Raw genomic sequence first — 26,599 nt, 5'->3', positions numbered from 1 at the left:
GTAAAGGTGATCATTGAGGACAGGGTCCAGAATGTAAAGGTGATCGCTGAGGACAGGGTCCAGGGTGTAAAGGTGATCACTGAGGACAGGGTGCAGGATGTAAAGGTGATCGCTGAGGACAGGGTCCAGGATATAAAGGTGATCACTGAGGACAGGGTCCAGAATGTTGCAAAAGGTGTTTGTTCTGATGCTTGGGGAAAACTGGTGTGTGTTTGCTATTTGGGTGGGAATTTGGAGAAGTGTTTGTCCAGTGGTTTTTGAAAATAGAACAGACAGAAAAGATCTTTGATCTCGGCATCAGATACTTTTTCCATCCAAGGAACTACTCATCAAAGTGTTTTCAGTAAAGAAAGATGATCAAAGACATTCTGTATTATACCACTTCCAGCGTCATTTTCATTACATGTAAATGAAGGGAGGGTCTTCAGTGCCTCAGTTCCCACGATCGGATCTCTCACTCAGCATTCACACTCCACTTCACTGAAGGCTTGTCACATACATGGCAGCGTTCAGTTTTGTCCTGAATTTGTTGATCAAGAATGTTCAGTCTTTGGGGGCCGGCCCCATGGCTGAGTGGTTAAGTTCATGCGCTCTGCTTCGGTGGCCCAGGGTTTCGCCAGTTCGAATCCTGGGGGCGGACATGGCACCGTTCAGCAGGCCATGTTGAGGTAGCATCCCACATGCCACAACTAGAAGGACCCACAACTAAAAATACACAACTATGTACCGGTGGGGCTTTGGGGAGAAAAAGGAAAAATAAAATCTTTAAAAAACATTAAGTAAATAAATAAATAAAAATAAAAATGTTCAGTCTTAAAAAACGCTTGCTTATTAAGTCGACTTTGTAAGCTACGCTGATCATTTAAGGGGATAGTGCTTTTCTTCACCTTAACCAAGTTTTCACTCCTTTTCATAATATTTGGGTGTGGGGGAGGCACAATGACAACCAGACAACATAAAACCTGAGTTTGAGAACTGTGATCAGAATCTTCTCCATCAAAGGCGGCTCTCTTCTATATAAACAAATATTTCAAAGTCACTTTCATTTTATTACAAATGTGTGTATGGATAGAAATAAACTTCTTGTTTTTTAAATAATACCTGCCGTTTTTACTGCTCCATTGAATGCAATGAGAAACATAAAGAATCTCTCTGAGGTGCGGGGGAACCGGCTCAGGGATGCAGATGCATTCACATATCTGAGGGCCTCGATTTCTCACCATCACGCCCTCTTTTGCCTCTTAGGATTTGGTGCTGTCAGACCACATGGCTGTATTTTTAGTCAATACTGTTATTGCTTTTTTTAAAAAAACACATTTTACGGAAAACTTCCTTATCAGTATTTTACCAAAACACTTTACAAATTAAGGTCTTTAGAGACATCAGTATTAAATAGAATCAACAAAGATCAATATGATGGTCAAATCATCAATAAGTGTTTTCGCCACAAGCTATGTGGTTAATCTCAGTCTCCTTTGGACTCATATTTATTGAGCGTCTGTATGCCAGGTACTGCGTTAGTACTCAGTATACAAAGGTAATCAAATGAGACACAGCTCCACTTAAATGGAACTTACAGTTTGAAAGGAGAATAGACAATCGAATAAGCACAAAGTTAGAAACTGTAATAAATGCAATAAAGGAAAAGTTCATTGAGAACATGTGACAGAAGGACTTGACCTCATGAGGGACTGAGATGGGCAGGAAACATCTGGGAAGTCTTCCCTGTGGAAATCACCTTTCAGCTAAGATCTGGAGGACAAATAGGCAAAGGGAAGAGAGAAGATTGGAAAGCTTTCTGGGCAGAGGAGTCACATGTGCAAAGGCCCTGAGGTAGTAAAGAGCATGGGAAAATTAGAGGGATGGAAAAGAGGCCAGTACAGCCTGCAAGCTGAGAGCCCTCGACAGACTGGCAGGGGTCAGCAGTGCAGCTGGAGAGCTGTCAGGGGCCAGGCCACATCGCAGAGCCGCATAGCCAGGCTGTCACATGGGGCTGACCCTAAGACTAATGGAAAGTATGAGTTTTAAGCAGAAGAATGACAGGATCCAATGTGTGGTTTTGCAAGATTACACTTGTTGAAGAGTTGAGAATGGACTGGGTTGGGCTTATTGCCGAGTTCAGACGAGAGCTGATGGTATCCTGCACTCTGGCAATGGAGAGAAGTGAAGCGGGTGGTCCCAGAGGCCGTTAGGGAGGTTTCACAGCATTTGATGATGGTCTGGACAGACATGGGGATGAGAGAGACGGAAGCCTCAAGGATGACCTCCAGGTTCACAGACCAGGGTCTCTGGGGCTTGTAATTGTGATCGGTGCCTTCATACAAGGCATAAACTTTGTCATTCAATAATGACAAAAACAGGCTCAGACTGGTCACATTCCCAAGGTGATTTAGAAGTGAATGTTGAAGGCGGTATCTAGTGTTCATTTGCTTGTTTGCTTGTTGTTATACTGATTTTGGCCTTGGCTCATTTTAGTTGCTAAGAAGTCTCATGATTTTTCATTTGAAAAAAGTTGATTGTCACCTATCATATTAAGAGCAATGTTTCTCTATAGTTATTTCTCACAGTTTTTCTCCCATAAGAGAGCAGGATTTAGGTTCATTTGTAACTCCATAATTTGTAAAATCCATCAATAAAATTATTAACATCAGTGTGTTAAATAGTTACCTTGGTAAATCTTAGACGTCTGAGATTGACAGCTGCTGCCTACAATTCCTGTGTTATAGTTTGAAGTGGGACATCGTCTTCATGCCCTGGCTCATGGTGGGGTGTCCTAGGGACCATCACATGTCATTCACCTCGCTCAATTTCAAGTTCTTCTAAATTGCCTTCATCTTGATTATTTTCAAATTATATTTCAGACTTCTAATTTTTAGCCATCAATCCATATGCTCATGAACATATCATTTTTCCAACATTTCATTATGAAATTTTACAAACATATAGAAGAGTTAGAGGAATTTTAAGTAAATATGCACATGCCCACCGCATGGTTCTACAGTTAACATTTTGCTTGATCATATATTTGCCCATCTGTCTATCCCTCGATTCATCTGGTTCCATGCAGACAGAACACAAAGCCACAGTGACCTCCTGGAGCTCCACAGTTCAGTCAGCTGGCCTGTGGGGGCCAAGGAAAGACAAGAAAGGGGTGTTTTGCATGTAATCTGGGGAGCCATGGGACTTTGTTCCTAAAGGAGAGAGATTTGTGACTCAGAAAAGCTAGGTATTTAAAAATCACTTGCTTTTGAGCTAAAGCTGATTGAGAAAACAATTTACAAGGCCAAAGTGGTTTGTATCCAAAATTCATGCTGCGCTCAGTAGTTTTGTGGCAAATGGTCTTTATCTCTAAAGGCAAAACATAAAACAGTTGCTCGCAGAAGAAATGAAAAGGTCCCATACTTGTGGGATAAATGAGTCAAAGCCCTCAGTCACAGTAAGAGCAGGATCTCACACAGGCTGGCCACGTAATTGTTTCTGTAATTATGTGGAATGGACTGTGCAGAATAATTCCTAGAAAACCCCTATTTTAGCACTTCAATTGACATGATTATTTTTCAATGGTTCAGTCAAGCCGGAACATTTTACCTGTATGTGATGCATATGGACTTCTGGCTATTATAGTTGATGTTGCTAAACCATACTAATCCTCCTTTATAGACAGTCCTACACACTCACCTGTCTTGTTTCTCGAGGTGACTTTTTCCATTCAGCGAGTGGCTGCGAAGGTTTGGCGATCTGAGCGACTGGAGTAGGTGGATTGAGCGGCAAAGCAGCAGGATTGTACGCGTCGACGAGAGGCGCCCGAGCGCGGTGTCTTAGTTAAAAACACAAATGCAGAACCCCAAAGCAAGCATATTTATCCTTCCCAGTGTTAATGACTTCATTCATCATTTGGCAGATATTCATTGAGCATTAGCACAAAAAAAAAATCGATAATGAGAAAGAACTGGTGCTAAACTGCATCTCAAGTTCAGGTCTTAGAGTGAAGAAACATTTTGTAAACTCACTCTGCCCATCATTGAGGAGCATTTGAATAGCATTTTAAAATCCTAAGCTTAAATTCAGGTTACTTTCGTATTACAGAAAAGTTTTATAACATGCCTGAAATATAAGCAGGTTATTTATTAGCCTTATAAAAATCTTAAATTTTGTTATAGCTTTTAGTCTTTCTGCATTTCTGCAAACTGTCAAAATGAGGCCAGCTGACTGGAGACTTCCATGTCCTGCTCAGAAAGCACATCCCTTGGGTATCTTCTGCTCTCGGGCTCAGCCGTTCCTATAAGGGTCTGGATGTAATAGAGCAATTCCAGCATTATCACTCATACATCTTTCATCTGTTCATATTATCTGTGCAGCTTCTTGCTTTCCTGAAGTCTTCAGAGCTTTTCAATGAAATTGTTTGGCCGGAAATGTAGCTAATACCGTATTTAAAATCTCTTTCTCTTGTTTTACCAAACTTCTGAACAACTTTAGATTCACAAGATTCATCGGGATTCAGGAGACAATTCTCAGACAGGTGAGAATACTTCCGCTTCGCTGTTACCCACCCAAGCTGCATTTGCGGGTTCACGTCTGTAGATTACTCTGCAGAGTCAAGTGGACAATCCCCACTGCAGAGCTCGGATTGCCAAAATCCAAGCACTGATATCAGACGGCTGGAGAGCCAGAATAAAAGCAGAATCCCTTAAGAAGTTTTGAATCTTCATTCTACTGAATGCCTTCCCCATCCTGGTTTTCTTTTGCCGGCTGGAGACCATGTAGAAGATAAACCCAAAACAGAGAGTGACCGGAAAGTCCAGGGCAGACACGTTGTTGTTAGACTGCGCTCAGTCTTCCCTTCTGTTCGGCAGTCGGAGACTGCACAGTTAGCATGCGGATGGGCCCTGCCCGGGGGTCAGCAGCACTGAGCCACCATTTCCCCTCCCCATGCCCTCTCCTCATACCTTGGGCAAGACTGATTGTGTGACCCTGGGCCATAAAATGAGGGGCTGGACCTGATGACTTCTGCATTCGAAAGGTCTGGAGTTCTCTGAGCATTCCAGGGGAAAATCAGTCTGCTACCAAAGATTTAAAATTCTTGTTCTCTCCCCTGTCGGTGGCTTTCCCAGCCAGTCATGCATAAAGTAAGACCCTGGGCCACCTATGTAGTCCCCCTCCTTGATTCTGGGATGAACCATATTTTAGCCCACTCAGAAAGATTTCATTTGCTTTTTCTGAGCTTCAGTTTCTTCACTTGTAAAATGAATTAGCAATACCCAAAGGAGAAAATGTACATATGATATCCTGCAGTACCTGGCATTAACTGTTTGGTATGCTCCTTCCCTTCCCCACCCCCACCCCGCTTTTTCTCTTCTTCTCTCTCCTTCTCAAATGTTTTCATTTTATTTCTTAAAACACTTAGAGTAACAGTATTATTTTAACTAACTTCTGAGGTTCTGGGTGCCAACAACTGTTACAACCATTTTAATATCCTTTACAGCACCCAGCACTTTCTTGCCCGTAATAGACACTCAGTAAATACTCACACAACATCGATAAATTGAAACCGTCCCCTCTTGGAAAGCATAGGTTCCACCACTGATTAGCTCTTTGATCTTGAGCTACCTACGTAATCTCTCCAAGTTTAAATTTCTTCATCAGTAAAATGGGGATCACACGATGTAGCTTTCAAATTGTTATAATGATCGTATAAGATAATTACTATATTTAGAGTCAATATTCAAGCACAATGTCTGGTGCACAATAGGTGCTCAGTGAGTGGGAGCTGTTTTTAATTGGTGACACTGTATCCCTTTTTGCCATTGAGTACAACTATTTAAAATCTCCTTTATCCTTCTTTTTTCTGGTTTTTAAATTCACTCCACAAGCATCTGTTGAGAAAATGAATAATGAATTCTTTGATTTAAATGGCCTTTATTGAAGAATAATTTATCCAAACTTTTAATCATTTCTATTGCTATAGATTCTCTTAACTTTAGCTGATAAAAAAATCAGGAAGAATAAGCATTGTCCATCTTTGAATAATTTCTAATGAATGATTTAGAATTCAGCCAACCAGCCTGGGGACCACAGCCATGAAACTAACCTCCCTACCTTAGTTTTATTTAGAAACTAGATTTTGAGGAATTCTTGTGTTCTTTAATCTTGAATTTAATCTTAACTCTTTAATAAGTTAGATTTAATTTATTATCTGATAAACAAATGTTAGTAATGTATATGATTATGAGGTCCCTGAATTGGCTAAGAAGGAATGTCTGGCAAGTGACCACTGTTAGTTTCTCAGGTTTGATCCTAACAATGGCATTTGAAGTCCCTTTACCTGTAGGTGTCTTTATAAAACAATACTGAGACTCACACCCAGGGGTAGAGTCTGGAAGACAAAATCAAGCAAAGGGACATAAACAGTTCAAGTTAGATCATTTGAGACAAGGCTCTGTGGCGCTCACATTAACTTGATGGTAGTTCTGCCTTTCACTTCATGCTGTACAAATATAATTCAGGTTTATATTATTGACTTAACCTTTTTTTTAATTGAATCAGATTTTTTTAGGGCATTAAAGCAGATGGTTAAAAAGGTGATCTAGAAAGGTGTCTAAGACATATGAAGTGCAAACAGGTCATAGAACAAGATTGTAACACCATCTCATGTGTGCCTAAAAAGAGGGTAGATGTGCAAATGCACAGGTGTCACCACCAACAATAGCCAGCATGAACTGCACATTCACTATGTAGCAGGCACTGTGCTAAGTGCCACCCATGGATTAACGCGCTTACACTCACAACAGCCGGTGCGTGAGATGCTATAGCTACCCCCACTTTACAGATGTGGACACTGGAACACAGAAGTTGCCTTCCCAAGCTTTCCGTAGATGGTGCAGTGGAGATCTGAGTTTTGGCAATTTGGCTTTGGAGCTGGCTCTCTTAACTTGCACCTTTTTTGGTGTCACTAGACAATTCTTAAAGTGTTAGTGCATCTTTTTTTCTTGGAATATGATCACTTATTGGTGCCTGAAAACTACATTCTCCTGCTGGAAGCTGCATGTCTGCCGCCTGTCTTAGCACAGTAAGGAGCAATTCCGTGTTGCGGTTAAGTTTCTCCCCTTGCTCATGGGTTGCTCCCCCAAGAAGCAAAAGCCCTGAAAATGGGTGCTTCTGAAGCCTTCTCTGCTGCCCTGACACTTTTGTCCTTGGTTCTCACTAGTGGAATGTACTCTCTGCTTAGATCATGCGTTAATGTGACAGCACATTTTGAGTGTTAAATTCAAAGTCTGCAAAGATTAATGCAGAATTTTTTAAGTGCTTTTTCCCCTCAGAAAATGGGGACAGACGTGAGAGTTGAGTTGTTGCAAATTGTTGGGACTGTAAAACTGCTTTCTCTTCTCTTCCTTCCTGGGATCAACAGTGTACATCATTTGATGAAGTCAGGTCCTTAGGAGAACCTAGAAGGCCATCTAGAGGTCTGGTTTTTCAGAGGGGCCTACAATCCAGCCAAATGAGTTTCTCAAATAAATTCCACTCTCTGTGCATTTCACTAGTATTTTATTTCCTCAAATATCCCCATAACAGCATTCCCTACCCAGGTAAATGTATTGTCCTTCAGGTCAAAATGACGCAAAAAAATTTCCCCCAAGTGTTAGTGTTTATTTTCAAAAAGCTATTTTATTAATGGAACTAAATAACCTTTGATAATCAGCCCAGGACGTAATGTGGTGCCACAAGAAAAAGACATCATTTTACAATGAATATGACTGGCAGTGCCGTGTATGTGGATGATTTGAAGAGAAAGTGGTTTACTATTTCTTAAAAATATTTCATGGTGCCTAAAAAGTAACCTTGTTTTCTTTGGAGAATGAGGAAAACAGTGGTCTAAGCTTCACCTGTGAATAAGCTGTAACTGACCCCTCTCCATTACTCACCTGCAACCCTCAGAGTCCCACTCATTCAGATACAAGAACAGGAGGAAAGAGTCCATTGACGTGAAGTCGATATCGTCTCGAGGCAGTGATGGTAAGACATTTTTCAGATTTCTTTGACCTTTTTAAAGTGTAGAAAATGACAGAGGAATATAGTCAAGAATTTGTCAGCATGTAAACAAAACCCCAAGAAGTAAGATTTCAACTAAAGCGGCTTCTTACCTGTAGGCTGAAAATTTTTTAGGCCTTTTTATTCTTTTTTGCTTTTTACTGAGTCTTCTCTTTGAAATGACTCTGTGCTTGTTCCCTGATGGCCTAAAGTGTGTTGGGCCACGTAACCACCAGAGCAGCTCCAAGATTCTGAGCTTCCTGTCCCCAGGACAAACCTACTCTTCCATGTAGCTTCTTTCCCTCACTAAAATGGTACGGGAAAACTGAGAGACAAAACTTAGCAAAACATTTCTGCTCTGCAAAGCAGAAGTTAGCAAAGCATTTTGAGTTCAGTCAGTCAGGCCTAAGTAATCAGTTGGATTTGCAGGGAGGAGGGAAAGTCAGAGCGGTTCTGAAATTTCATTGCTAGGTGCATGGGAAGATTCTAATACTTACAGAAATAGGAAGGCTCCATGAATGGCTAGGTGAGGGGCTGAGGACCAGGTGGTGTGTTCTAGTTCAGTGGAGATGCCAAGGAAGCTAAAGTGCAAGCCTGATCTGAGGGCTAGAGACGTGGATTTGGGAGTCCTAGAGGCGACAGATGAAGCCCTGAGCAGAGGAACCTCTCAAGGGGTGTGTGCGCGTGTGTGTGATAGAAGAACAGAGGGCCTAAGTCCAGAGCTTGAAGGCACTCCCTCAGTGAGAGGGGAGGCAGGAGAAACATGAAGAGGCCACTGACAAGGACAGCAGAGCTGGGAGTGCACCTGTGAGTACAGTGTCCCATGAACCAAGAACAGGAGGGTGCGGAAGAAAGGAGATGGCCAGCAGTGTTAAATGCTGCAGAGACCAAAGAGCTTAAGAACTGGAGCAGACGAGTGGATTTCACTCATTCATTTAGTTTTTATTTGGCAAACGGGAGGACAGATTCTAAGGGCATGAGGAGAGGATGGTTAGTGACTGTGACAGAGAGGAGAGAAGTGGGGTGCTGACTTAAGGCAATAAAGAGGAAGAGCAAGTGAGGGACCTTTCAGTCCTTCAGTCACAATGGGAACCTGAGTCTGAGGGAAGCGGACCAGCAAGGACCGAAGACAACAGAGAGAAGATGGATAATTCACAGAGAAAGGTGCATGAGGTCACAGGGCCAGCAAGAGATTGGGACCAAGAATGTAAAGAAAGAAGATGGACTGAAATATTTTCAGAACGATTGAGGGGGTAGATAGACAGAACACTTCAGATGGAGAGGATGATGGGTGAAGGGATTTCAACTGGATTGACTCAGTTTTCAGAGTAGAGTTGGAGATGGGATCATCATCTCTCCAGAGCAGGGGGGCAGTGGAGGTTGAAGAAGATAGAAGAGGTCTGCAGTGGTGGCTGCACTGGCAGCAGAGAGGACCACAGGGATGGCAGAGCCACAAGCAGGCTCCAGTGATGTCAGCTAGATGGAGTTACCCCAGCCATGACATGCAGATCCTATCCCTGTCCCCGCCTCACAGGGAGTGGTAGGAAGATCTAATGAGAACAGTGCTTATAAAGCATCTACCTTTTGAATTTTGAACCACATGTAAGCATTACCTGTTCAAAAAAATAAAAAAAAAATTACTTTAAAATGGAAATTTCTGCAGATTAGAGCTCAAAGCACCATGGGTTCTGGGTAGTAAGAACCTAAAGGCTCAGGGAGGAGGAGGGCCTGACCCCAATTCACACTGAGAGTAGACTCTTCCTTCTGCCCCCACCCTAACCCTGGACCATGCCTCCCCTCCCGTACTGCAGTCATCCAGTCACATGGCCAGTGGCTGAGGACTGAAAGTGATGGAACTGCCCAAGCTGGGCTTTAGTGACTTATGGGGAAGTAAGTCCTGGGGGATCATTAGGCTGTTGGGATGGGGCCTCAGGATGCCACCTTCTCTGAAATTCCCCTTGTGGACCTGGGACTTGTGAAGCCTTCCTGCCATCAAAGTTCCAGGCCAGACCACCCTTTCCAAACTCTGGCAAGTAGTGGCTGAGCTCTCAGCCTTTTAGGATTAAGAGATGGGTGCGTTCATTGCTTTCTGGGGAGTGGTGGGGGGTCATAGTCCTGGAAAATCAGGCCCCTAGTCCATGAAGGGCTCCTTGGCTGCACTTAGCCAAGCCGAGCCATGAGAATCAAATACAACTTTCTTGACTTCTCTCCAGCACCAAGCCTACAGAATCGTCGCTATCCATCCATGGCAAGGATCCATTCCATGACCATCGAGGCTCCCATCACAAAGGTGAGTGGCAGCTGCTGCCTCCACTCTGCGTTCAGGGCCACCCAGCACTGGGCTATGTTCTAGAAATACGGTGATAAATGCCATACCACTGATATCATAGAGTTTACAGTCTAATAGAGGAAACAGATATTAAACAAATAGACACATAATAACTATGTAGTTATAAATTACAATAACTGCTGTAAAGGAAAACAGGGTTCTATGAGAGAAAAGGCCCTATTTTGTTTGGGTGGTCAAGGAGGGTCTCTCATGGAGGAGTAATGTTTGAAGTAAGACCTGAAGCCTGCAAAGATGTTGGCGAGGAGAAGAGCTAGGCAGCGGACACAGCAAGGGATGAAGCAGTGAGGCGGGAAAAGGGGGGCTGGAGGACCTGAAAGAAAGTCAGGGGGGCTGGAGGACCTGAAAGAAAGTCAGGGGGGCTGGAGCTTGGAGAGCAGAGAGGAGAAGCTGGTGACATGGAGTTGTCCAGGGTTCCGTTCATTCTGCCCAACTGGGCTGTAATAAAGAGTTTATGTTTTAGTTTCTGTGCAGTGAAGAGTTTAAAGTAGGGGAGTGACATGGTCAGGTACCTTTATTGAAAAGCCGCCATGCAGAAAATGGATTGGTGATGGCAAGAGTGAAAGAGAAGAGGCCAGTTAGGGGGGTTTTCCAGAATTCCAGGCAAGAAATGGTGTTAGCTGTTCTAGAATTATAGCACTGGAGGTGGAGAGAAATGAACAGATGAAGAAATATTTAGGGGTAGAATCAGTTTGACTTGGTGATGAGTTATGTTGTCAGGGTGGGGAGAGAAATGAGCGAAAGTGACATGTCCACCAGCGCCTCCCAGGTTTTTGGTTTGAACACAGAATGGTTAGGAACAGTTTTTTCACTGCAGTGTAGAAACCAGAGAAGCAGCACAGCTCTGGTCTTTCATTTTTGCTGTCCGTTTACTTGCTTTGGGGACAGGGGAGCAGGGTCGTGAGTTTGGACATGTAAGTAAGATATTCTAATAGGCGCATCAGGTAGGCAATGAGTATATAAGTCTGCAGTTCAAAAAGGAGTTCAGGGCTGGGACGTCAATTTGAGAGTCCTTGGCATATGGATTGTAAGTGTCCAAAGTCACGGAAATGAAAGAGCTCACCTCTGGAAGGACTGCAGAGGGAGACAACGGCCCAGCACCTATCTCAGAGCCACTCCAGCCTGGAGGAGACAGTGAGGGAGAAAGACCGGCAAAGGAGCCTGAAAAAGATGTGGTCCCTGCAGTGGGAGAAGCGTCAGGAGAGGGTGGGGTGACCGCGGGCTTCCGCAAGCAGGGAGTGACGCCCCGAAAGCACTGGCCATTCTGAACACTAAGATGTGTTGTCATCAGACTTATTTTGGATTCCGGGCATTTGTATGACTTTTGGGAAGTACACTCCTGATGTCCTAAAATTTATTCTTTCTCTGTTTCTTTCCTTGCTTAGGTTATAAATATAATTAATGCAGCCCAAGAAAACAGCCCTGTCACAGTAGCAGAAGCCTTGGACAGAGTTTTAGAAATTTTACGGACCACAGAACTGTACTCCCCTCAGCTGGGTACCAAAGATGAAGACCCTCACACCAGTGATCTCGTTGGAGGCCTGATGACTGTGAGTGATGAGGAAAAATGGGCAATGCGGGGGAGACGACATTAAGTGCACTCCAGAGTACATAGAACACATACACATAACATGTAACAGAGTACATATAACATGTAACATAGAAACCGTGACCCAGTGCAGAAATACCTGTTGTGTGAGCTAACGTCAGCATACCCAGAAGCTCCTGCATCAAAATTTGTATATTACCTGTGTGGCATTATTCAATTAATTCTTGCATTTATCTTTCCATGAAGCTGACTGACCGACCACAGTAGCGGGAGACAGTCCTTCAGAATTCGCATTACAGTCAAGAGTATCTGGACAGTTGGCTGAGGGTTAAATATGCACAACGGACCTTGTCTACTTCTTCCTCCTGACCTGGTCCAGTACTGGATTGAGGATTGTGGCCAGGACCTCAGGCTCTTTATCTACATAATGAAAGAGGCTGTACTTAGACTATAGCACTATTTTCCAAAATCTTAGGTGTAGAATCCTTTCTTTAAATAAAAACTCACATGGAGATTCTCTTTATAATCAGATAAAAGCAGAGTGGAGCTGCTCTGGCTCGGCAGGGAGAGGGGAGGAGGAGCCAGCACTCCACCACCACCATTTGCAACCACCAAGAGTAGCTGATTTCTAAGGGCGCCTCCTGTTGCAGTGGTTTGCTGTGATCTATCATCATCTATCAGCAAGTGAAGAAAAAGAAAATGCAGATTGTTCATTTGTGCTCCTTATCAGCGGTCGACGCTGGGAGAATTCTTTGGGAGAAAAACAAAGTCCAAGAGTCATCTCAGAGTTTTACTTAGAAGGTTTCCGTCTAGCCCTGCCACCAAATGCTGAGTCTTTGGCTGGCTGGTTGGTCCATTCTCCTTGCTCCTACTGAAGGTCTCTGATGAGCCTGTAGTTTGAGTGACCTCCTGTTCCTTTCCTGCCCCCGGGCTAGCCCTGGTTGCCCCATCCCAGTGCATGGTAGACTTCAGGGTCTGTCAGGAGCATGGCTGGCTGCTGCAGAGCTGAGCAGGACAACTCTGGTTCCTGGAACAAGTATGGCCCTCCTGCCCCTGCCGCTGTACTGTGGCAGGTTCCTCTCCAGGCAGTGCTGGGAGGAACCAGTGCAAGATTCCACCCATTCCTATGTGGCTTTAGGGAAGAGGAGAAAGAAAGGCAAAGAAAAAAAGAGGAGTCCCTTGTGATATATGCCTTAGAGGCAGGACACTTGTGGCCATTGTTACCTATTTATTTATCTAGCTCTAGAAATTAAGCTCTTGGCCTGAGGATCCAAGGTGTGACATCAGGGGAGCCCTTCATTAGTACTTTAAACCTTAGCACACGCTTTCTAGGGAAGACAAATAAGCAATTATAAATGACTCTTAAACAAAGATCTAATAATTAGGTACTCAAGGGGAGTAGAAGGTAGAGGGAAGGAAGCTGAGAAGCAAGAACACCTGGGGACTAGAAGAAGTTCAAGATCCCAGCAAATGGCAGAACACTGAAATTCTGTCCACTCCTTATGCTACCCCTCCAAAGACTTCAGATCCAGAAACTGCTCTTTTAAAGGCTAGCAGCTATGCTCATGTTGCAAAACAGAAAATAAAATTGGAAAAAATTAATTTAGATACTAGTCAAAAATTAGCCCAATCTTTTTAAGGCTTCACATTGTCATCCCCAAAATGTGGCCCATGGTGTTGCTGTGGCTCCCCAATATGTAAATCTAAGAACTCAAGAATGACACAGTCCCTGTGAGGGTAAGTGGGGTCCCTTCAAAATAACATGCATCCAAAGGAAGATCCCTGCTGTGATGTCACCAATGTGGCTTCAAAATGCCAGGAGACCAGAGTCAACTCACAGCTCAGGTGTGAGACCTGAAGACAGTCACAGCCCTTTATTCTCGGTTCTCCCTCTCCTGGGGCTAAGAGCCAAGGAAGGGAGAGGATCCTCTGTCTTGTAGCTATTGTTCTGATTTAATTTTGAGCTTCAACTTAAAGTGCCAGGTTGACTGGGTTATGCAGGATTCAGATCTCTTTGGCTAGTGAAAGGACTGAGAGAATGATGATAACGGAATGTAAAGCATGCTTCTAAAGCCAGCGTCTGTCTGTCTTCCAGGACGGCTTGAGAAGGCTGTCAGGAAACGAGTATGTGTTCACTAAGAGTAAGTCGTCTTCTGTGCGCTTGTTCCTGATGACTGTCTCTGGCCTGGGCCTTCCCCCAGTGCTGTGGTGATTGCTTGGGGAGGGCTTTGCTGTTCCCTCCTGTTGCTCTAATTAGAGTGGGAGCATCTCTATGGTCTACATTTGAAACCAAGTCTCCTAATTAAAATTACTTCTCTGAGCACTGTCAGAATAAGAACTGCAAATGTCTATACATTTAAACAGACAGTTAAACTGAATTATTTTTCTATCTGGGGTCTTGACTTTTAATAATGTAAGAGAAAAACCTTGAAGTGAAAATCGTGGTACCCTTGGAAGTTCAAGACTTACTTTCTAGTAGAAATCACGAAGATGACAAGTGCTCAGGGCACTCAAGATTCCGCAATTAACCAGCCTCCCTGCCCATCTGTTTGCTCAGACGTGCACCAGAGTCACAGCCACCTGGCGATGCCAATAACCATCAACGATGTCCCCCCTTCTATCGCTCAATTACTCGATAATGAGGAAAGCTGGGAGTTCAACATCTTTGAACTGGAAGCTGTTACACATAAAAGGTACGTGGCTCCTCTGGCCGCAGGCAGGGGAGGACAATGCCCATGTTGAAGATTTTCACGTCTGGGAACTTTGAGGGAGACGCGGGTCCTTGCCACCAGAGACCTCACAGGTCCTGCCTGAGTCTCCTGCCATGCTAGAGGAGTGTCAAACCAGCAGACACCGTGGCCCCTGAGCGGGCTCGTTTATGGAGACTATTAGTGGGTGGGATGTGGGGTCAACCTGGTAATGACCCAGGATGAGAAAATTCTGAGCGTCCTTCTCAGATCTACCAGGTCATTCATTTGTGCTGGTGAGCCAAGAGTTCTAAGTATTCTTAGTCCCAAAGTTGGTGAAGCCCCACCCGAAATGATGGGTTTGAGAGCACTCTAGACTTTTCTTTTGATCCGTCCTGTAGGCAGGGGAAAGATTAGATAACCCAGAGTCCTCTTCTATAGGAGGAGGACGCTATTCCTTCCTGGGGTGTTGGTCTACAAGATATGAATGATTTTCACCTGTAAATAAACCCCATGACTCTAAATGATATGACCACTGAGGCCACGCAAGCTGTTCCTTTTGTCCTTAGGCTCAGTAATTTCCTCAGGAGACATGAAGGAAGTGCAGAGCTCCTGTGGAAGTAGAGATAGAGAGGGACTGCTGGGGACCTTTCCTGGTTGTTAGCGCCACTGAAGGGCGTGTGACTTAGAGACGATCTAGAAATCATTTGGACTGACCGCCACGAGGCACCTAGTGAGTGGCTGGTCAGGAGGAGATGCTCTGTCTCCTTCTGATTTGGGGAGGAGATATTTTTACACGCCTGTGCCTGTGGACTAAGCATCAGAAGAAAAATGCTTCCATTCCTTGGTATCATCAAAGAAAGCAGGTTTTGGACCAGTGAATACAATGAATCAGGGTTTGTTTTCCTGTTTTCTAGGCCATTGGTTTACCTGGGCTTAAAGGTCTTTTCCCGGTTTGGGGTATGTGAAGTTTTACACTGTTCTGAAACGACGCTTCGGGCCTGGCTCCAAGTGATCGAAGCCAACTACCACTCCTCCAATGCCTACCACAACTCCACGCACGCCGCCGACGTCCTGCACGCCACGGCCTTCTTCCTTGGGAAGGAAAGAGTGAAGGTAGGATCGAGAGCCATGGTCTAGCTACCTACCCAGACTGGAGACCCGAGAACTCAATCTTGATAAATATATTAGGCAAACAGCTACTTGGCAACCAATTTGACAGTTTTTTGGGCTGCCAAATTAATCATTTTTGTATCTAAAAACATGGCCCTTTCTCTTAGCTCTCCCCTCCCCCAAATACCTACAATAACTCACGCCACTGCAGAGACTCCTTCACGTGCCTGCTCACCCAGGAACCCATTCGCCACATGTTCCGTTGGAGCCCCTTGTGATACTGGGTTAGAGGACAGAACTTCATTATTCCAGCAAATGGGCACTAGGTCTAGGGGTTAAGTTTTAGGATCAAGATTTGTTCATTGATAGATTACATTCCTGATAGCAATGAGCCATTCAGCAGTCTACTGATTTACACAGATATATGTGTGTGTTTTATGTAGGTGTCAATGTGAGTATCTGTTTATTAATGACTGTTGCATAATTCTGAAAGAGTGTCATATCCCTTAGTCTTACTTAGAAGTCAAGCCTGTCATTTACGGGAGCTGATCTAGAGGGCAGCCCTGTGTACACCCCATATGCAGCAGGCAAGAGGCCTCCATCTCCCCTATTTCCCAACTACCATCACTTGCACAACAATGCTTGCAATTCCTTTGCTACAATTACAACTAAAACTTAGAATGTAGAGACCCCTGGGAGGAGTTCTATATAGAGACAAATTCATATCACTCTGCAAACGGCTGACACAGGACCATTTTCTTAGTCTTAAGACCCTGGTACTCAAGGAGACGAGTGGTAGTGCAACAGGTAGAAGGAGCAAAAATGGCACCAAACTGGGGAGGGGGCATGTTTCCTTCTCAGTTTTGCCAAAGACTGATCCTGGTATTCACTTTCATCAGCAAGAAAGCAAAGAATGTGGTCCAAGAATGATGCAAAAGGTTCTGTCAGCCTCTGTTTCCATAGCACCTTTCTTCGAAGCACTAGACACTTCCAGATCCCTCCTCCGGGCTCACACTCCTCCACTTTTACTGCATGAGGTCGCGTGCTGCCAGCTGCGGACAGGACCTAGGGCATTAACGCCAAGACCACAGCGGGGCACAGCCGCTGCAGTGTGGAGTTAGAGATGGACCACCCTGAAGCAGAGCCACTCTAGAAAAACACAGACTAAATGCTGGGTAAATTACGGAACGCTTAGTCACTTCACTATCTCCCTTACTCTCCCTCCCCTGAAATAAGAATTTTTCTTTAAATTTTGAGTTCTGCTAGTGCATTCAGAGTCTGACTGAATTTCTCAAATAGCAGCAATAGAAACAAGTCTAAGACTAGATGTAATATGCTTACAATTCAAAAGACATTTTCTAACTGTGGCAGGGGCTGCCAGAGAATCAGAAAATTTAGAGCTCCAAAGAACCTTGAAGAATTGGGCTGGAGGGGGCTTCTGAGCCCAGAGGTTGTGTCAGCAGCCCAAGATCACAGCTTGGTCCCCCATGAGACACTTCAAGTGGGATTTACTCCAGAGCCCTCTTCCACCAATCCTGCCACCACTGATGAAGAGTCAGGAAAATGGTTTCTACCAAATACCCATAGCATCTGTTACCCCTAATTCTTTATGTGAAAAAGCTAAATTTTTTTTTTTTTTTTTGGTGAGGAAGTTGGCCCGGAGTTAACATCTGTTGCCAATCATCCTCTTTTTGCCTGAGGAAGACCATCACTGAGTTAACATCAGTGCCCATCTTCCTCTGTGTTATGTGGGTTGCCACCACAGCATAGCTTGACAAGCGGTGCTAGGTCCACGCCTGGGATCTGAACCTGCGAACCCTAGTTTGCCAAAATGGAATGCACAAACTTCACCACTACACCACAGGGGTGGGCCCAAGGCTAAAATTCTTAGTATCACTGTGATGTAGCTCCACATCCTCAACCCAGACATACAACGTGCCCAGAGCTGACATTGCCCTTCACCTTGTTACACACTCTGTCCTCTCCCTCCTCTTACTGGTTTCCAGGAACCACTGCAAGTGGAGAGGTCGGGACAGCCAGCATTCTTTCATTATTCTCCGGTGTAAGTGACTGTTTATCCTAGATAAGGAACTGTTCTAGAATGGAGCCCATGCTGGCCAATCTGCCTCAGTGTGATCCACATCTACTTCTGCTGGGTAAAGAAGGAAAGAACTGTGTGCAAACGTCTGCACCTCTGAGCGTTTGGGATTTCTCCTGTGGCGGGTTTGGAGGGAAAGCTTTCTTCCCCAGGCGGTCCCTCCCTCCCATAGGAAGGCCCTTCTTCTCCCATCTGCTAGGGAATGGCCGGGTCTCCTTCCCCACCTGCCCCCATCTCTTATCAGACATTGCATTACAAGACAGTGCCAACCAAACTGCAGCGCATGGCCCATGACTGGAACCTTTGTCAAAGTGCCGGTTTTGCCGCAGTGTAAGCTGGAAGAAAAAGCAGGTTTCATTTCATGCTACTTGTGTTGTCTACTCCAGTTATTTGAATCTATTTAATTGGAGGATTTAAAAATAAATTGGCCCCAGGCTCCAAGCCAGATTGAACATGATCCAGAAGCGCGAGCTAGAGGCCCAAAGTTTGGGCCCATGGGGCCTCCCTGCACAGAGACCCAGTGAGAGTGGAGCCCAAGCTGGGGCCGCTCTGGGTGCTGACTGCGCCCGCAGGTTACCATGGCCTCTCCTGACCAGCAGCAAAATGGGGCCAGGCCCGTGTGCTTGCCGTGGGCATTCCAGCCAATCTCTGCAAAGAGCTGAAAAGAAAAGCATCGACTGCTGTCTCTGCTTGGGACCCCTGTTCGTGTGGACTGGGGCTACGGCAGGACTGCCCACCAGCTCTGGGACTGGAAACGGGAATGGCCCACTTCGGGTGGGACAGCCTTCAGGAAAGCCTTCAGGGCTGAGCTTCAGACTCACTGTCCTTCCGTGTGAGCGTCCGAGAAGTGGTTTGCAGCTTTTCCTCCCGCAGCCTATGAGAGCAACTCGGGAATACCCAAAATTGTGCCCAGCCCTCCAGCCTCTTTTGGGGACCACTTTTCCCCTCACTCACTAGCTTTCAGCACAATGATGCTCTTGAAGTTTGCTGAATAAACCACTTTTTTGTTTGTTTCACATCAGGAGCATCATACAGGCTATCCTTTCTGCCTGGGATTCTCTCTTCTGCCTCTTTTTGCTTGGCTAGTTCCTTCTTATCCTTCAGGCTTCAGTGTAAAAATCACTTCCTTAGAGAAAGCCATCCCAGCCCGCACTCTGGACCTGTGTTTTGCAGCATGGTAGCCGTTAGCCACCTGTGGCTATTTTCATTGAACTAAAACTAAATAAAAGGAAAAAAACTGTTCTTGAGCTGCACTGGCCACATTTCACGTGTCCAGTAGCTACAGGTGACTAGAGGTTACTGTATGGGATGGCATCAGATATAACCACTTCCATTGCCACCGAGAGTTGAATGGACAGCACTGCTCCAAACCAGATCAGGCCACATGGTCACACTCTCAAAACGGCTACACTGCCCTTCGTAGCACATCTCACAGTAAGTGACTTTTGTGTGGCGTTTTACTTATTTGTGCCTTCCCCAATAAATCAACTCCATTAGTGCAGAGACCATGCCAGTAGAATTCATCACTGTGGCTCCAGCACTCTGCATGACAACTGGCACCCAGTTAGCATCCAATAAATGATTACTGAATGGATGAAGTCACAGGGCACCGCATCTCACCACTGATAACTCCCTTCTACAGCTGTGAGGTGCGAAAGCATTGCATCTGACGCTCTGGTTTGTGGTCTTTAATTATATAATGAGAGCTTTAGAAAGACGGGCTCCCTTTTTGCCTTTGCCACATGCTAGCCTAGAGCTGAATTTCGTTCTTAACTGCAAGAGCCCTCTTGGCCTCGGTTTTCCTGGAAAATTCTTCTTGCCCTTGATCCTCTTGTACTGCTTGGCTCTAATCCTTTTACCTTTGTGTGAATAGTTTTGTTGCATCTACACTCTCAATATCTTTTCAGAAGTAGGCAAATAAGTAAATCTGTGATCATGGGCCACTTTCTGCTCTTCGGCACTACCACGTGGCAGGCATCTGAAAGGGCCTGTTTGCCTTCTTCCTGCAGAACTGGAGTGAATGGACTCTGGGAAAGAATTTAGGTATCCGTTATAACTGGAGCTCAGATTTCTGTTTCCTGCCAGATAATCCGCAGCACAGCAAGGTGATGTGATGTGTCCTGGGCAGCCTCCCAACTTCCAGGAAGTCAGAGAAGGCGCACGGGCTAGGAGAACATTCTGATAATCCCACCTCCCCTGGCCTGTGCCCTCCCGAGAGACAGGGATGAGGGTAGGTCTCCTATGTCCAGGAGGTAATGCTCAACCTTGCCTCCCCCTGACCCCAGGGAAGCCTCGATCAGCTGGATGAGGTGGCAGCACTGATTGCGGCCACAGTCCATGACGTGGACCACCCGGGAAGGACCAACTCTTTCCTGTGTAACGCAGGCAGTGAACTTGCTGTACTCTATAATGACACCGCCGTCTTGGAGAGTCACCACACAGCCCTGGCCTTCCAGCTCACGGTCAAGGACAGCAAATGCAACATTTTCAAGAATATTGACAGGTTTGTTGTGCTTGGGCTTCTGTGCTCAGGCTTGTGGAATATAAGTGGGAAGCTCAGTTTTTCCTAACTTCTCCAAGCACCTAGCTTCCTGTTAGGGGAGAGGGGAGGGGAGATAAGAATAGTTGTGCCATGGTATCAGACGGCAAAATAATAACCTTGCCCTTATAAACTAATTGTACTTTTCAGACTGATTTCATCTTTTTAAATCCTAATTGGTCTTCAATGAGTTCGTGAAAATGTTTTATTCACTGCAAAGCACTCTATAAATATTGATCCTATTACTAATAAGTATAGCAGATATTTTTACCTTCCCAGGAGGACACCTTGACTTTTGGGTAACCCAAGGAAAACGTATCCTTCCCCATCTTTCCCCAGCTTAATTTTTGGCCACTTAAAATCCTAACTCATGAGGAGACGCTGTTCCCCAGGTCCCAGCAGAGCCGCTGGTTTCCCCCTGGGTGGTGTACTCCTGTCTGGGGAGAGCTGGCCAAATGCGGACATACAGGAGCAATTCCTCCTGCCTGCCACAGCCCTGCAGTCAGGCTGTGTGTGTTCCCCACCCAGCACCAGCCAGGCAGGAGAGCAGGCTCCTGAGAGAGGGCAGCATACCAAGGGCACACAAGGACTGCTTGTCAACATGAACCTATCCATTTGGTCTCCAGAAATTTGAGAAAATATAGAGACCGGTTGTTCCACCTTACACTTGAGTTTCATCAGGATCAAAGATTGCTTTTAAAGTTTTCACAAAAAGAATTCTTTCCAATAGCCAATTTGATTCAGCTCCCATTCTGGCTCTTGAAGTTAGAAAAAGAGATAGGAACTACATAGTAATTTTAGGCTGGGTTGTTGCTTCATCCATTACAACTTCTATCTAATTGTAATTTGGAGAATGACTTATTAATGGGAAAACGTTCTTCCAATGCCATTATCGAAAGGAAGAATGACAGTTCTCTGTAGTAAGAATAACTGTCTGCATTGGATGCACTGGCCCAGCCCGTCACGCTGCTGTTCCAGTCCCGTAAGGAAGGAACCGCTCATCTCCTTCTGCCTCTGTTTTGACGTTGCCAAGGGAAGGTGGAAGGGGATCACCCTGTAAAATAAGTGCCCACCATGGGACAGGTACTTTCTTTTTCTTTATACTCCTAAAGCATATGGAGAAGGGTCAGCTATCATTAGGGAAAATGGAACAGTTAGTGTCAACAGGTGCTGGCTTAGTGGGAAGAGAAGCATGTAACTTTTTTGTGATCTGCAGTCGTTTCTTAACTCTGTGCCCCCAGCTTCCTCCTGGATTGTGGGAAGTGTGGTGAAATGGGAGCAGAACAGTTCTAATTTGGGACATATGAACAGGCCCTTTGTCTTCCGGTTATTTTAGGAACCATTATCGAACACTGCGCCAGGCTATTATTGACATGGTTTTAGCAACGGAAATGACAAAACACTTTGAACATGTGAACAAGTTTGTGAACAGCATCAACAAGCCACTGGCAGCCGAGGTAAGCCTTTCCCATGCCACAGGATACATCAGAGTGTATTTCCATTAGAGCCTACTCTGGCCTCAATTTCTCTCCCTCTTGAATGCAAGGTGGTTATTTACTTGGAGCTGGTAAAGAAGGGCTGAAAGTACTGGCCACTTGTTTTCGTTGGGGACGAGAATAGATTGACCGTGTCTGCAGCAACTCTGAGCTCCTTGAAAGAAAGGCCCTGAGATCAAGCCAGTGGTGACAAAAGGAGGTGGCCCAAAGACTAGGATGGAAGGAGCCTGCAGACAGCAGACTGGCACAGATGGTGGTATTGTAGGAGATCCAAAGCCCTTTCTAATTTTGTTCTTTGAGCTCTTGGATGTCTTAAGGAACTATATCCCTGCTGACTTGCGTTAAAGGCTATCAGTACCTAAAGGCTATATAACCAAATAGGAGTGACTAGTTGAAAACAAAAGCATAAGGTATTTTTCCTTTTTAAAATTTACTGATAAACCTTGGACCCGCCTTAAGATCCCTACAAACTGGGGTCTTAGGAACACGGACAGGAAGTTCACATCCTGTTGTTTAAAATGAGATCAACTGCCCTCTGAAACCATGAAGCTGCTCACAGCCCCTACAGTTAGGAAAGCTCTCTGCTCATTCCTGTTGAGCAGAAGAGGTTGCGCATGTGGATGGATGATGAATGGTCATCTTAAGAGTAACCTGATGATCAGTCAGGAAACCATCTGTGTAGGACCCACCGCATGACCAGCCTAGAGGAGGGACACTGTCCACCTCCCCTGCGTGCTGCTCCATCCCCCAGGGATTCCACAGCACAATGCCAGGGCCCTCCCTTCCACAGAGGACTTATGGCAGCAAGGATCTGGGGATTTAGGAGGGAAAAGTTATACAGAATCACAGAATTTGCAGTTGGGAAGGTCACCTACCCAAGGAAGCCCCCACCTCTGCGTTGAGATTTATTATTCACTGCAGTGTCCATGGTGAGCAGTATCTTCCCAATGGGAAGCGATCGAAACCACCACCTTCAGAACATAATTCTGCCCGTTGATCGTTTAATAAATAGGTCTCAGAACAAACAAAAACCCTCAAATGTCACATGGGCTTTCAGCCTGTGGCAGAGCTCTAGAGAGCTAATTAACTGTTTCCACACATCAGTTCGGTGGTGTCTTTGCAAATAGAGAATAGCAATCTTCCAGATTTTATATTATTGGGCTGTTGTTGCATTTACATAAGCTTACTCATAGACCGGGCCACTTGGCTCAGGACCACTGACATCCACCACCAGGTATGTACTAGTACATGACCAGTCTTTAAATATGGCTGCACACACCTGCTCCTAGTAGCCTGAAGACTTACATGGTTCACACTCCCTAGCACCCAGTCAGGAGAGCAGCCAGGAAAGCATGGGCGGACACATGCCTTAAGAGGAAGAAACGAAGGGGGATGAGGTGGGCGAGTGGGGGTATGACAGGTCATCAGGGAGGGAGCTGGCAGGCATCGTAAGTGGAAATAAATGAGGGGTCACATGTATGCGTCATTTCCCCATTTTTAATATAGCAAAAAAACTGAAAGCTCTGCTTTTACCTATTTCCTGATAAAACTGGGAGAAAAGCTCTCCTTTAAGATTACATAACAAATTAGTAAAAAGAAAAAAAACTGCTTGTAGCAGTTAGCTCTGTGGAAGAGGGTGAAAGTGAGGGGGGCGGGGGTAGTGACAGGGACTTTGACTTTTTCAACTGTTTTTGTCTTGCTTGAGGCTTTTCCTTCTTTCTTTTTTACAAGAATATATCAGTGTGTTGTTGATGGAATTAAGGATGGGAGACCCCCTTCACTGAGGCCCAGTCAAGCCTAACTGTGCCCGGGTAATCATGATTGATGTCTGGTCCTTTGGCCCCGTGGGCTTCACCACCATCTTGAACCTACCCTCAGCTGACAATGTTTTCCAGATTGAGGGCAGCGACTGTGAATGCAACCCTACTGGGAAGAACTTCCCTGAGAACCAAATCCTGATCAAGCGCATGATGATTAAGTGCGCCGACGTGGCCAACCCCTGCCGCCCCCTGGATCTGTGCATCGAATGGGCCGGGAGGATCTCGGAGGAGTATTTCGCACAGGTGCGCTGCCTCTCAAGGGAGGCTCCACTTCCACTTCTGGGAATGGCCCCAGGTCACAGAACTCAGGGATTCTCCAGCTGAGGAAGTTCATTAATTAGTACCTTCTCCCAGGAAGGAAACGGCTCAGCCCTGCCTGGAGCAGACTTCTGCTTCCCTCAAGAGACTGACTGATGTGGCTGGTCACAAAGTCTCTCCAGGGGAAGCGGGGCAAACAGAGCCATTGGAAGTATCTTTTCATCCCCGAAGTGTTAGATCCTAAATTTCCACAAAAACTGGGAAACCATCCATTCATTCACTAGGCTGTTATCGTCTCCATGGCGCATCGTGGGGACCAGAGACATGAGAAGCCATCCCTGTCCGTGGGTAGCTCATATACAGTAGGGGAGGGATGCAGCCATAGGCCCACACATTGGTGAAAATGAGAATATCTCTAAAGGAGGTATATTTGAAGTGCTATGAGAGTTCAGAAAGATTTTTTTCTGGATAAAAGAGGGGCTTTGTGAAAATGATGTTAGAGCTGTTTTTTCTTTTAAGGATTTAGAAATAGGAAAGGACTTTCTAAGAGAACAAAGCATCATCAGCAACATTAGTAAGAAGGGGAAAGAGAATTTTTATATAAGGAGAGCGGCAATATGTTGTTCACTTTGGCAGGGTGAAGAGGAGTTAAAGGAGAAAAATCCAGAAAGTGGTAGACTGCAAGATACCATTTGAAATACAGGCCTACTTCCAGAGAAGAGGCTCTAAGGACTGAAGTGTGTATGTGTGAGAGAAAGACTAACACAAAAGTAGCCACAAGTAATCCATTGGGGGCGGGGCGGGGCGGGGCGGGGTGCTGGTTCTAGCTGGCTGCAGTGTGCCACTGAGGCAGGATGAAGAACAGCTGATGACGTCCAGAAGGGCTGGCAAGGGGAATGGCCAGCCAAGGACCCAGTTAGTCAACTGCATTTCTCAAGGCTCGGAAGACAGCCCCTGAATTGAAGAAAAGTAGGACAGGCAGTTCTGAGCTTTCCAGAAAAAAGCCAGGGGGACCCAAACTACTCTTTGAACGACAGTGGATATTTTGAGACTGCCTGACTGACCTGAAATGAGCAAGCTGAGCCAAAAGCTTGTAGGAAGCCATTAATGGGCTGCCCAGGACCCACAGAGAGAGGACTTGAAATGCTTCTCCTAGTTATTCTCAGTGCGAATGGGGAATGGGAAAGAACCACTTCCAAGTTCTTTAATGTAAGCTCTCTATTTAGGTGTCCTTTTCCCAAAAAGGAATCTACTGACCTTCATCAGCCAATGTGACCTAAAAATCAAGTTACAAATGAGGAGGCCTCTGATCAGCTGGCCTCTGACTCAACAAGTAAATTATGGCCTAACACATACAAACCTACACTCTAACGTGCAAAGTACTCAGATTTGCACACACCTTGAGAGCTGCATGACCAGTACCCCAATACGAACAGTCGTGTTGGTCACTATTTCCAGTAAACACAGTGCTCCAGGAAACAAGAGCTGGTTCAGCTCTACGGCATGAGCACTTTCCTCGAGACCATCACCCCGTGGTATGCAGCTGAGGGCTTTATTTGTCCTTCCCATTTTGTCACACAGAATATTAAAAAGTCAAAATTTAGTAAGATTACTCTTACTGCTTCAATGAGGACCTTCTTAAGTGAAACCGGCCCTCTTTTTAAACTGCAAGCAGGTGACAGGGAAGAACACAATGACTCCTGGGACGGTTTGCTGCCAGTCCCTTGATTGCTGCTTAGGTATCAGTTTACCCACTGTTGCTTCTGCAGCTTCAGTGTGAATGTCAGTTAGTGTTCTTAGTGTTGTTAGTATTACTTTGAAAATGGTCTTGACCTTGCAATAATGAAGACAGATCTCAGAAAAGGGCGTGTGAGCCCTGAGAGCGCTGCTCCAGGAGGGGCTGCGGTACAGCACATGCGCCCAGACGCAGAGGACCTGCGGCAGTCACTGCCGCTCCCCGGGTGGCCGACTCTCCTAAGCTCGGGACCTTGCTGAGCTCACGTCTTCATATGTGCGCTTGATGACCCATTTTCACAGGGTTGTTCTGAGATTAGATGCTACTGTGACAGCTCATGTGCCCTACAGACTGTGTGTGATACTGTTTCTTGCAGACGGACGAAGAGAAGAGACAGGGGCTGCCCGTGGTGATGCCAGTGTTTGACCGGAACACCTGCAGCATCCCGAAGTCCCAGATCTCCTTCATTGACTACTTCATAACAGACATGTTTGATGCTTGGGATGGTAAGACAGTTCGTGCTTTGTCACCTACACAGAATATTTTTGTTATATTTTATGATGATTACTTTTAGTGACATAGGCTGGGCCTAAAGCTGTAAATGCAATGCTGTATTTTTAAAAAGTTAGCTCTCTGGCCAGGTGTGCTTGGGGTGATGCACGCTTTCTGCATCCCCAGCACCTGGCACAGACCCCTGAGTGTGGAAGACTCGGTGGATGTTCAGTAACTGGGCAGACAAGTCTTCGCCTCTTCAAAGGACGTCTCCAAAACTTACAGCAGCTTTAGTGCATCGTTGGGGGAACTCTCGGAAGAACACAGAATGTATTAAGTCTCCTCTGAATCACAGATTCTTTCTTAAATGTCTCTGCTAAACAGCTTTTCCATTTTGACTTAAAAGGAGCTGTTTGTATTTCAGAAACTAGTGTTTGACG

At 45.4% G+C, this 26,599-nt stretch overlaps 1 protein-coding gene across 7 annotated transcripts in view; it reads left to right on the top strand.

Moving 5' to 3' along the window:
• The window catches only part of PDE8B (phosphodiesterase 8B), a 214,354-nt gene that overhangs the window by 186,614 nt on the left and 1,141 nt on the right, over nt 1-26,599 (top strand). For all 7 annotated transcript variants that reach the window (XM_046666114.1, XM_046666113.1, XM_046666115.1 and 4 more), the window contains exons 11-21: nt 4,477-4,519; nt 7,933-8,010; nt 10,239-10,315; nt 11,758-11,922; nt 14,017-14,062; nt 14,479-14,614; nt 15,526-15,724; nt 20,105-20,322; nt 21,695-21,815; nt 23,750-23,917; nt 26,044-26,173. In XM_046666114.1, coding sequence (XP_046522070.1) covers nt 4,477-4,519; nt 7,933-8,010; nt 10,239-10,315; nt 11,758-11,922; nt 14,017-14,062; nt 14,479-14,614; nt 15,526-15,724; nt 20,105-20,322; nt 21,695-21,815; nt 23,750-23,917; nt 26,044-26,173 — 1,381 coding nt within the window. The remainder of the gene's footprint in view (nt 1-4,476; nt 4,520-7,932; nt 8,011-10,238; nt 10,316-11,757; nt 11,923-14,016; nt 14,063-14,478; nt 14,615-15,525; nt 15,725-20,104; nt 20,323-21,694; nt 21,816-23,749; nt 23,918-26,043; nt 26,174-26,599) is intronic.

The sequence above is a fragment of the Equus quagga genome, chromosome 7, assembly GCF_021613505.1.
Source record: "Equus quagga isolate Etosha38 chromosome 7, UCLA_HA_Equagga_1.0, whole genome shotgun sequence".
In the NCBI taxonomy this organism is placed as follows: Eukaryota; Metazoa; Chordata; class Mammalia; order Perissodactyla; family Equidae; genus Equus; species Equus quagga.
The sequence above is the reverse complement of the archived record's forward strand: the minus strand, read 5'-3'. Positions and strand labels throughout refer to the sequence as shown.